The 12,278-nt window shown below is 35.8% G+C and overlaps 1 protein-coding gene across 5 annotated transcripts in view; it reads right to left on the bottom strand.

Annotated features, from left to right (window-relative positions):
• Nucleotides 1–12,278, bottom strand: part of BRD1 (bromodomain containing 1) — a 60,781-nt gene that overhangs the window by 9,627 nt on the left and 38,876 nt on the right. For 4 of the 5 annotated variants that reach the window (XM_086746940.1, XM_086746956.1, XM_086746931.1 and 1 more), the window contains exons 9-10: nucleotides 3,819–3,954; nucleotides 2,424–2,551 (exon numbers count right to left, since the gene is read on the bottom strand). In XM_086746940.1, coding sequence (XP_086603066.1) covers nucleotides 2,424–2,551; nucleotides 3,819–3,954 — 264 coding nt within the window. Of the gene's footprint in view, nucleotides 1–2,423; nucleotides 2,552–3,818; nucleotides 3,955–8,314; nucleotides 8,539–12,278 lie in introns of those variants that run through there. The other variant, XM_086746967.1, reaches the window with a different exon arrangement.

Here is a 12,278-nt window from a genome sequence, read left to right on the forward strand (position 1 = left end):
AGGTTGTCCCCCTGCAACCCATGGAGGTCCACGGAGGAGCAGAGATTCACCTGCAGCCCGTGGAGGACCCCACGCCAGGGCAGGTGGATGCCCAAAGGAGGCTGTAACCCATGGAGGGCCTGTGCTGGGGCAGTCATTCCTGAGGTACTGCACCCCGTAGAAAAACAACCCACACTGGAGCAGTTCATGAAGGACTGTAGCCTGTGGGAGGGACCTCAACGCTGGAGCGGGCGAGGAATGCGAGTTCTTCCTCTAAGGAGTAAGGAGCAGTGGAAAGCGACATGTGACAAACTGACCATAACTCCTATTCCCCCTGTGCTGCTCAGGGCAGGGGGAAAGGAGGTACAGATAATTGAAAATGAAGTTATGCCCTGGAAGATGGAGGTGTGGGGTGAATTTGGCTTTGTTCTCTCATTATCCGGTTTTGATTTTATTAATAAACAAACAGTTTTCCCCAAGTCGAGCCTGTTTTGCCTGTAACGGTGACTTTAAGGATCTCTCTCTGTTCTTATCTCAAACCTTGAGCATTTTTTCTTATATCATCTCTCCCTATTCCCTTGGAGCGTGGGGGGAGTGAGAGACTGCGTAGCTTGGTCCTGAGCAGGGCTAAACTGACAGAAAGCCAAGAAAACCCTATTAAGACTACAAGCCCAAGTGCTCAAAATTAGAATTCAGAGTCACTTTTGAAACTTTAATTCATCCTCTGTATTTTTATCTCAATATAATCTCTATATTTCAAATACAGAACATACTTTCCCCTAATCATCTTAACTTGTCCAGTACACTGAGTGGACCTGGCTCTGAAGCATATCTCAGCCTCCTACGTTAAAAATGCTGAACGTGGCAGCAGTATTAGAGAAAACAGCATGCCCAAACTCGCACATTGGCTCTGTGATTTCAATAGCACTTTGTAACACTGTTTGCATTTGAGTGAACATATCTCAGTGTGCATGCATTACAATGATGACATCTATTAACCAGTGCAAAACTGCATCCCATCATAACTGCAGTATTACAACAGTATTACAACAAACCATATCATAGGTTTTGAGATACCTCTTGAAAAAAGAAACAAGATATTACTTGGACCTAAAGACAGCATAACTGTAAGCACTGTGTTTGTTTCTAAAGCATATATACTCTGTCAAACAAAACTGTTTGAGACATTTTGCCAAGAATGAACAGCCCTTTATTTAAGTTTCTTTGTAAAATCTAGGATTTTACTAACAAAAGTCAAGCATGCTAACATTCTGTGCATTACTGGAATTTAAGCAGGAGTTTTCACTCCTTCTTATTTCCTCTTCTTGATCTGCTGAGGTAACAAGGTGCAGAAGACAGACAAAAGAGCTCAAATTAGACAGAATACATAGTAACATATAAAATAATACTGTTAAATGTAATTTGCTCCTCCTTTTAGGCAGTTGTAGAATGTACCCAAGAATAGAGACAGAATTAAGAGAGATCAAGGAGAATTCTGAAAAAAACAGGTACAGGAATTTTAATTGGAAGGTGTTAAATATAAGACTACTCAGGACAGAGTAAGAAAAGCAAATAGAAAAGGTTAGGTCCTGTGTAAGAGGTTACCATACAGATAAGAAAGATACTAAAGCTGAGAGTAAGAAGCAGTAGCTGAAAACAGCTTTGCTGCAAAAAAGAAAAACAAAACTGATCATATTGGGAGGAAAGAACAGACTAAGAGAAACAAAGAGTCAGATAAAAGTACTGGAAAGGCACTGAAAAATCCTGGAAAAGGAACATCCAGGAACAAGGGAAGAAGAGTTGTAAGGTCAGAAACTAAAGACAGGCCTGCTAGACACTACAAGGCTGATGCCTAACTTCAGTATGGGAGCACTGCATTACACAAACACAGTCCTACTTGCAGAGAGATGACCTACTTAAATCTTGTAACACAATTATAATATTGATACATGTAAAAAACATATCAACAGAACATTTCCCTACAATCTGGTAACTGCCTATCCTCCATATTCCTACAAATTTCCACTTCTTTCAAATTTCAGATTTTTCCTGAATCAAAGCAGACTAAGTCTTATCCGTCCGTCAATACATTTATGCAGAACAGTATATAATGAGCAAACTCTAAACCAAAAAGCCCAATAAAAGAGAAATACTGATAGAACCACAAATAGTACTTCAGGACAAGTTTTGCCTGTATTACTAGAGTAGCTTAGTAACTTTAAATATAAATTATTAATCAAAAACCAAAATCAGGTACTATTCTGTTCTTTTTCAAGATTTTAAAGAGTCAAGAGCAGAAACCAGTAGTTTCTGCAACGATCAACACCTCTTTTAGAATGCCTAATGTATTTCAGCAGTGAAAATAAGAATACTAGAATCTATCAAATAAGTGGACAAAATTATAGTTAAACAATGTTATTAAGAATACAATAATTTATAGTTACCAGCTGCAATTCTTGCTGCTTTGGCATAGTTTCCATTTTCAATGCATGATATTAATTCACTTCGGTCTTCCAGTGTGTGTCTTCGTATAAGTGCAGGTTTACCTTTACCACACTTCGGTAGGCTGAAACTATGGAAGTATTTTTATTAAAACCATTACTTGATAATCAACCTTGTTGACTATAAATAAAGACTTTGAAAAATAATTTAAAATTAATCAGTACACAGTAAAATCAGAGCAAGAAGCTCTTAACAGATTTTAACAAGCTCTTAACACACAAAAACATCAAAACCAAAAACTCAGATTACTTTCATGCATAGAATTGCCTGCACGGTTGCAGAAGACAAACTATACAACTGCACCTCAACTGCTGTACAAGCTGCTGTACAGTGGATACTGGCCAAATGAAAACATGTTCCCTCTGCTCCAACAGTTCCACTATGTAGGAAACATGCTTATTTTCTCTTTCATTTTTCATTACAAATTCAAGTCTTCCAATTGTGGAATGTCTATATACAGAATGGGAAATTTGTTCTCTGCATGCTTGAGTTTTCTTTAAGAGATCATACAATCTGAACAGCAATTACTCTACATCAATTCCTCAATATATCTTATATCACATTTACAAGAGAAGCAATATTAAATCCTCTTTGTTTCTGGAAGTCTGTTTGACATGCGTGCTTTAACACCATTCCCTTAAACAATTTAATACCAATCTTGAACACATAAATAAAGTTTTCTTTTTACCCTATGCTCCTCTATGCTCCTTCCTCATAGCCCAGGACTCGAGATGGCTACCTTTTACATAGAGACTAGTGTGCTTTTGGGAGACGTACACCATTGGTGATGAAGAAATATTTATCAATGGTGGCAGAGGTGACTATTCTGACAGTCCCATCTTTAACAATAGATTTCATAAAGAGAAGGTCAATAGTTGGTATACAGGTGCTATCATCACTACAGTAATTAGCCAGTAATTCAAATCACAGACCGATAATCTACAGTTCCACAACTACTGAATTTACCTTCCCTGTGTACAAGAGACTGCTTTGGAAATTGCTTCTCTTCTCCTCTCACAAAAATAAACACATCCATGTTTAGTGTTCAGGATTAGGAAGGTAATTAAACAAGATCCTATATGTACAAACACTTATATGTATCTATACAGAGCAGGAGAAGTGTAGTCACGAAAAGTAACTGCCTGGATCTGCATAACCTGAACTCAACAAAAGAATATTAGCAGTTCTGAAAAGTGTCTCAGATCTGACACACAAGTGAAAAAATGGAAATGTACTCTTTTTTCTAAAATATATGCAATCCTCCAATGTGGGTCACAAGCAGTATAGAAAACCGATACATTCAGTCTCGAATTTATGTTTCAGATTTACAATTTTACCTTGAGTTACACAAAAGACTGTTACTAGATGAAATACTAGATTCTGATGCACAGCGGCGACGAGGTTCAACTTTTCTTCCTGGAGTATCATCTAATGCTCTCTCTTTACTTCCATCTCCAAAACCATTCGACAGACCTACAGCATAACAAAATAAACTGCATCAAACTGGAAACCACATCATTTTTATTAACAACTTTTTGTATTCACACATTGTATCATTATTGTTCTGTACTTCTAGTATTCTGATGTGACCAAAAAAAAAAAAGAGAGAACATGAATATTAACAAAGTATTTCATTTCAGAACACAGTATTATAAATAGAAGGTTCTTGTAGTCCAGATTTTAAAGACAGGATGGAAATTAAGGTAACAAGAAATCAGTGAAGATTATAATATGGGAAATGCCAAATAGGATATAAAAATCGGTCTTTGTAGATAATGTTTCCAACTATTAAGACAGGCTGCAGAAACTGCGTAGAAAAAACAAGGAAAAAAAATTACAAACTAGGCAGATTTACCAAGTCAACACAAGACTCATTTGAATAGCATGTTGCAACCACAAGTCATGAAATACTGAAAATACTTTTCAAACATTGGAAGGAAAGAGTGGTAATGATTTCCTCCTGATGCTATCTAGTTCCTCCTGAAAAGTGTTTCCATTTTAGTAAATTCAGACTGACATTACGTCTATTTTCTGTCATCAACAATCAATAACATGTGCATTTGACTATCCTTCCCCTGGCACAAATTTACACATGGCCAAGGTTATTATATTTTAATTTCATAACTGTAATGAAAACATTAAACAGGCTTTTCTGTTACAAGCTACAGATTTGAGGGGCTGCCACCAATCCTGTTCTGGATTTGCTAGTTCACAAACAGTATAGCTCTTATTAAGCCATTCTCATACTTGAATAAAGAGATAAATGAAGAATTTTAAGATAGTGTTCTGAAGAATTTCACAAGGGGAGGGTGGGGGGGGCCCCGCAAATTAGAACTAAAAAAAGAAAGAACTGTATGTCACAGACTCAAGAGTATCAACAGAAATGAAGGGGCTAAAGACAAAAGTACTAGCCTGCAATCAGCTACTGCAAGCTGTAGCCTGCAAAGAGAACAAAATTTTAACACAAATTAAATTTTGAGCACACTTACAGCCTTACAATAAATTAAAGTTTTTACTTAAGGTATATGACCAGCATGCTTCTCATAATGCTAGAAAGAGCTGCCCATCCCAGTCATCCTATTATCAGAGTCTTACAGGTCGTCACGAGCTTTGTTCATTCAGACACAGTCAAATAAGCTTATGTAACTTCACATGCCTCACCACAGAGCTGTAAGACAGCTATGGCAGAACTCCCTTTAAGTTCTAATTCTTCCAGTCTGTTTGCTACAAAGACCTCTGCAAAGAAGGCCTGACAACTAAGGAACCCGAGCTTAGCAAGTTACATCATACAGTCTAGTTGTCTTTCAAGGCACTTCCACACAGTGATTTGAGGGATTTTCCCCTCCACCTCCAGAAGACCTTCCATCTAGATTACCAACACAATTTTAGATTTTTAAGAGGAAAAAAAAAAGAATTTATTAAATGGTCAAAGCTTTAAAAATAAGCATTCTCTTTCATTGTCATTTAGTTGACATTGTAGAAAATTAATTTAAGAGTGCCTGTTTTATAACTCCTATATTTGCCTTTGATTTCCTATAGAAGAAAAAAATTACAAAGGTAGCATTGTCTTGAGTGTTCAAACACCAAATTACATGCTACTGATTAATCCTGTTCTCATTCTCAGCACACATCAGTACAAATAGCTGGAAATTAAGAAGGAGTTCAGTCCTAGACTACACTGAAAGGTCTGTAAAAATAAGAGTATGCTTGATGGGAAAGCTTAAGTTCCCTTATAAACTATTGCAGTACACCTCACATAGCACCTGAAATGAAAAGCTGAAAAATATTCTGCAAAGATAAAAAGATCTCTTAGGTCTCTGCAAATAGCTATTTTTTTTATTCTTAGATATCCTGTCATACTTATTTTTAAAGTGAAGTGTAGAAACTTTTGCTTTCATCCTGCCACAAGCCAGAGAAACCTTACTTAAGTTATCATTCAGGCATCTAGCTAACATAAAAGAGCCATCAGCAGAAACAAGTTAGATAACAGATTAAATTTTAAATGTAAAGACAGATCAAGTAATTATTGCTACCAGAACCAGCAACCACATGATTGCTTGACTGCCGACGTTGAGAAAAAAGAGATGCAACAGAAACACGTAACTGCAGCAAAGGAGACAGCTCTGTGCAGTGGTAGTCCAGTCTTATACTAGTTTAAACAACCCACATAATGAGTTTAACGACTTGTTTAATTCAATAACATAAGTTTTTAAGATCAGAAAGCTTTTTGAATTTGTAGAATGGCTACTAACAGTGGAAAAAAAACCACAACCAACCTTTTATGACAAATAAGGAACATTAAAGTGCAAAAGAACTGAGAGCTTCTAAGACACATTTCTCTCTCGCTTGTGGAAGCATGAAAAACAAAGAACATGCAGGCCATCAGCAGTAGTTTCCCTGAATATCAAGCTCTGAATAACATGAGCTTACACAATCCATGAGACTCAAGTTTATACAGTTCATTTTTCAGAAATTATAAGGAATAGGTAATAGGACCTTGCCAGAAAGAATTCATCTAGGCAATAAATATAAGTGCTTTATGGTATCACTGATGTGTAAAAAATAAACAGATACACTACATCTATATGCTATAACTGGGAATTTGCTTTTTTAATCATTACAAAACCCTTTCTCTCATGAATCAAGAAACATCCAATCTCCTGCAGCTACTAGAATAAGTGAGATTAAAGAATATCTCCATTTGCTTTAAGGAACTTGCATTTTATTGGCTCAAAAGATATTACTAAGAAGGTCAAATAAAGAAAATCCATGGGACAAGTAACTCATCCTGCTTTTGAAGATTAGTAGCCTGGATAAGCTTGCAACAAACCTCTGAGTAACATTCATTTTCCAAAAGCTCATGATTCTGTCCAATCAAATGAGCCTTCTCCACAGTCATAGAGAGAAACTTCATTAGGTCAGGTAGTCAATTTCTTGCACATGCCCCCTCACCAACACCCTTGGGAGAATAACTCCCCTCAGAAAAAAAAATCCAAACATATAACTAAGACCTTTCATTAATGGATGATTCCTTTTTATTTTCCCACTGTTCTTAAGTTTGGTAAAAAAAAAGAAAAGAAAAGGGTGGTCCACTATCAGAAGCAGAACTGAACCTTTTTTCACTAAGGAAAAAAAAAAAAAAAAAAAGAAAAAAGAGGCAATTCACAAATAGCTGAATAGTGAAGTCTGCTATCAATATTAAATGCAGGGTTACTGCCAACCTTTAGCTCTAGGCTTCAATTTACATTAAAAGTTTACTGCCACGTCAGTCATGGCAACACACATAGCCATTTTAAAAATAAAGAAAAACTAACAACTGTAAGCTAAGGAGAAAAAAAAAAAAAAAAAAAGTAAGCCAAAGATGATCAGCCTGATACATTTTCACAGGTCTTTTACTGCCCTGTAAACTTTATTTATCAGGAAAAGTTTCGACTTTTTCTCAACAAAGCAGTTGTTCCTTAATAGTAGTACTTTGTTCTTAAACTGCAATTAAAACTTTCACTGACTAGCTATATCAAAGCAAATTAGAATCTTGTTGCCCATACCAAATTAATGGAAGCAGAAAAGGTAACTCCAGAAAAACAGCACAAGTTTGGAAAAAGTGACAGAGGAACAAAACTCAGGATAGTCTAAGGAGCAGCATGCTCCATGACTGTACAAAAAGATGCCAGAGAATACAGAATTGTGCATTTCAGAATGGAATCACATCTTGCAGTTCTGCTGAAACAAAAATAAATAAGCAGAATTTGTATAAAATTATTCTAAAGCAATTAAAACTTTATTATGCATAGCTTGATGCAAAACCAAGCATATTGAAGTGCAAGATGAATTGCTGTATTAAAACCACAGCTGAAGAAGTGAGAAATGAGTAATTTCAACCACTAAAAAAGCGGGAACATTAAAAAAATGACTGCACACAGCACACCAGCACTTATAAAACACTATTTATAAGTTGATTTTGCCAAGCAAGGACTCATCAAGTCCTGACTTGTGCACTTACCCAGCAACAGTGACATTAGTCTTCATTAAAATATAAATATATGTTAAAGAAAAATGTGTATTTTACTAAAACTACGTAAATGCAGAAAAATAGGTAAAATACTTTCTTTGTACGCTTTAGTTCTCCAATGAAGATTAGACTGGTTTGGGGGGAAGGGAAGAGGATGGAGATTGAACATTCTTAACTAATCTGCTCTCACAGAGCATGTTCTGGGAATAAGAACGCTGGGACTGGTAAAATTCTGCGACCAATTTGTGTCACATATACTACAACATGTACAACTTAATAACTTACGGAAATGGGGCAATATATTGAATGAAGAGCATAGTTTCATATATGTCAAAGACTTCCTCCAACAGTGTTCATATTTTTTTTTTTTTTGTTTTAAGGATGGCTGGTGTCTCCAACATGATCCAAAATAATTACTTCAAATGTAATTGTCTTTCTGCGTTCCAAAATGATCATTTAATTGAATTCCATTCCATGTTGAGGATAACAGAAAATAATTAGGATCCAAAGAGATAAATACCCAGCATGATATTAGTTAATATGAGAACCTGGAAGACAGTGAAAAAGCCATTAAGTCTCTCTGAAAGGAAACAGAGCTTTCAAATAAATAAGCCATCCTTACAGCAGTGTCCAGAGACAGTGAGAATGATACAAGTGTTCCATGTATTCTAAAACTAACATTCAGCTGAAGTTTCAAAAGGGGCAAAACTACATTAAAAGTTTTGATTTGACTCAGTCCTCTTTCTTGAAAAAGAAAATATATGCAACCCATTGAAAGCATAGAATACAACCCTGATGTGCATGATATGCATCAAGAACATGTTTTTAAAACAAAGAAGGGGGATGACCCTAATTTAAGAAGATTTATACATATAGGTATGCACAGAGAGGACAAAGGAATATTTTAAGGTAATAAATAATCAGAAGTTATTTTATTCTTCAATACGCAAACCTTGAAAATGGGCGTATTGCAGCAATAGGAAGGCATCCATAAAGTTTCTAAAAAGTGAACCTTAGAGTAAATCTATAAATGTCTACTTCCAACAGTAAATTCTGGAGTGCAGTAAGAATATTAAAAACAATCTTTCTTTTCAGAACACAGAGATTAATATATGAGCATGTCAAAGTTTACAGTTCTTAAAACAGTCTTCAGTATGCAGACAAAATAGGAACCAGCTACTCACAAAGATGATAAAGTTTGGTGTGAAGAGTCCCCTTGGAAATAAACCTTTTAAAACTTGCTTACAATTTGGTCATGGCCAAAGATAGCAAAGAAAGCTCAATGTGAGCCCATGACATGGTACCTAAACACTAAATAGAAGCAACTTTGAAGATCCTAAACAGAAAAAATTCATCTTTGCCAGTTTATGTAACACATAATAGTCAAATAGTCAAAGTTTGGTATGTTTCAAAAGAGCGCTTAAGAATTCATCCTGTAACTACTGATTATCTTCAAAACCTGGGAATAAGAAGTGTCTCTGGCTAATCAGATGCGAGTCTGCTGAGACAGCTGAATCTGAATTGCACAGAAAGGAAAACTGATCAACACTTAATAACTACACTTCCACAAGATAAGGATTGTCTGTTGCTCTGTGCACTACACAATAGGATCACTCTATCATAGGACAATTGTTCAAGCTGTTTTAAAATATACAAGTGGGAGTAACAATAGCAGAGGAGTTTGAAAACATTCCAGAAAAATCTGAAAGGAATAAAAGAGCATACAAGTAGAAATGTTTCCCCAAAAAAAAAGTTTTACAACTTCTTTTAATGAGTAGCGACTGTTCTAGTGGTATAAAAAAGACTGATGGCAGTAGCAGTATAGTCATTAAAATGTGCAAGGACAATACTTGAAGAATTTAAAACTGATTTTACAAATTGGATTCTTTAGTCAACTCCAGTTTACATGATTTTTGACTTGTAAAACACAAACAGATGATTGTAAAATACAAGATTTAAGTGCCTGAATTACACAATGGTATGTGATTCAGGATCCAAGAAATATAACGACTATACAAAGTCAGTAATATTTAAGACCGTTTACTTCTAATTATTTTGGGAAAGACTACTTATAAGGATTTAAGATCAGAATCTTTTTTCCAAACATTTTTTCTGAATTGTGCAGTAACACAAACAGTAAAGATCCTTTAGAAAAAATACTTTTACACATGCTCCATTTTAAGATCTTTGTTGTCTCACCTACCAAATTCTGATATAAATTAAAGAAAACTTAAAAGTTATTAAAAACTTAAATCAATAAAGATTATTTTTATATCACAAAAAAGCATGATAATTATTTATCAATATATTCCATCAAAAACCTAGAGCCTAGTAGTCCTTCAGAGCAGCCCAGCAGGACCTACAAAGGCAGGCTATTCCATTTCCTAATGGAAACTAACTTCTTTTTCTTAAATTACTGCCTAAAGGATTTTACACAGAACTTTTACCAACACATTTTTTTCTTCTTTGAAAGTAAATGTTTCCTTGTAGTTGTGAGAACACAATTGCTGGGCACGGTATCTGAAGAAAAGGAAAGAGATGAACAGGTGAACTTCAGAGCTCTCTTACGTAAGCATGTCCAGCAATTCTACTCTATTAAAGAGGAAATAAATAATTTGCCATTTATTTGCCTTCACAGCTGTTTAGAAAAATTAGTTCTTAATTTGTGCCTCATTCTAGGGCAGGGAACAGAAACTGAAATTACCACCTAAAAGAAAGACGAAGGCACAAACATCTACCAGATATCTGCCACCCCCAAGATGACAGACAGGATAACATAGTAAACTGAAAGTCCTTGAACTAGTTAATTCATTAAGCTACACAGCTGCATTTTTTGACCCAATTTTTCAAGTCTTTTGTACCTTGAGAGACAGTTCACACAGGGAGATGAAAACTTCAAGTGGTGCAGTATAAAAAGATCCAGCACTTACTACAGGCATTGAACAGCCTCCTTCTACGATAGCTTGCACTGTACTTGAGGAAGTGCATTATCTGAATCCTTTTAGAGACTGTAATATCACACTAAAAATGTACTCCAGCCTAACAAAAATTAACAGTGCTTGCAATTGCAAGATTGTCTTTCTGGCTTCAACTAAAGGGGCTGCAAAGATACAACAAGATGTTTCACTGCTCATGCAGTCAACCTGACAGTGCTTGAAGTGTTGTCAAGTGAAGACAATCAAGGGTTATTAAACACCAAACCAATTTGTCTACTTCTAGGCAGCACTGAACACAAAGAGTTAAACTAAGGCTGACTTGCAAATTCACATCTTTGTATCTAATCAGATGAATCTAGAGTGTTTTTTCCCCTCAGACCTAAATACTCCTGTCTTCAACAAAAAAAAATATTTTTACAGAACTCAGGAGGACTAAGCCATTCCTATCAGCCAAAGGTTAGTTTTCAACATCTGCTTTCGTCTCCATTTTTTTACAATGGCATATTTTTAGAAAGTTATTTCTGAGTGACAGATGTATTATTACAGCTTTGGAAGGAGGGGAAAAGTAAAGGTAGCAAAAAGAGGAAAAAAAAGGAAGGAGAGAAAGGAAAATGAAAGTAGGGGGGGAACATAACCACATGAGGATAGCATGGCCTGACAAAGTGAAAGCATAACCACTGAATGCTGGTTTGGTACCAACAAAATAGAAGCAACTTAGTTTCAAGTACTTTAACTGTTCTTGAGTGATACAGATTTCTTTGTATGGGACACCTTCTTATGCGTACACTTCCTCTACACACACCAAAGAAACTATGTTTGGGTACTACAACAGGTAACACAGAAGAGAGCTATCAATTAAAAATGTCCCAAAATATTGGACTGCATGTATGATACCAGAAAAGAGTATATACTACCATAATTACTCTTTATGGAGGACCTCTCTCTATGCATGTAACTACACAATCTACTCTCATCTAGGGGGAAAAAAAGTGGAAAGGAAAGAAAGAGAAAAACCCACACACAAATCTTTTCTGAGAGACATTGATCTTGCAGTCAGTCATACTCTGGGAACTGTCTTCCTCTCTCCACTCACAGCAGAATGATCCTCCAGTGATTTGTACTTCTGACTTACAGGTTCAGTGCCCAAAGTTAGTGTTGGAGTCAGTGGATTCATTTTTATCATCATTCATCTCTTAAATCAGATCTGTAGGCAAGTATGTGGAGCTTGGACTAGATGATCTTTAAAGGTCCCTTCCAACTCAAACTATTCCGATTCTATGTTCCAAACAGGTCAAATATAATGGTGATTTGATCAGCTTTGGTACCTTATGTACCTGATACAAGGGACTTCA

The sequence above is a fragment of the Chlamydotis macqueenii genome, chromosome 1 (assembly GCF_036417535.1).
Source record: "Chlamydotis macqueenii isolate bChlMac1 chromosome 1, bChlMac1.mat, whole genome shotgun sequence".
NCBI lineage: Eukaryota > Metazoa > Chordata > Aves > Otidiformes > Otididae > Chlamydotis > Chlamydotis macqueenii.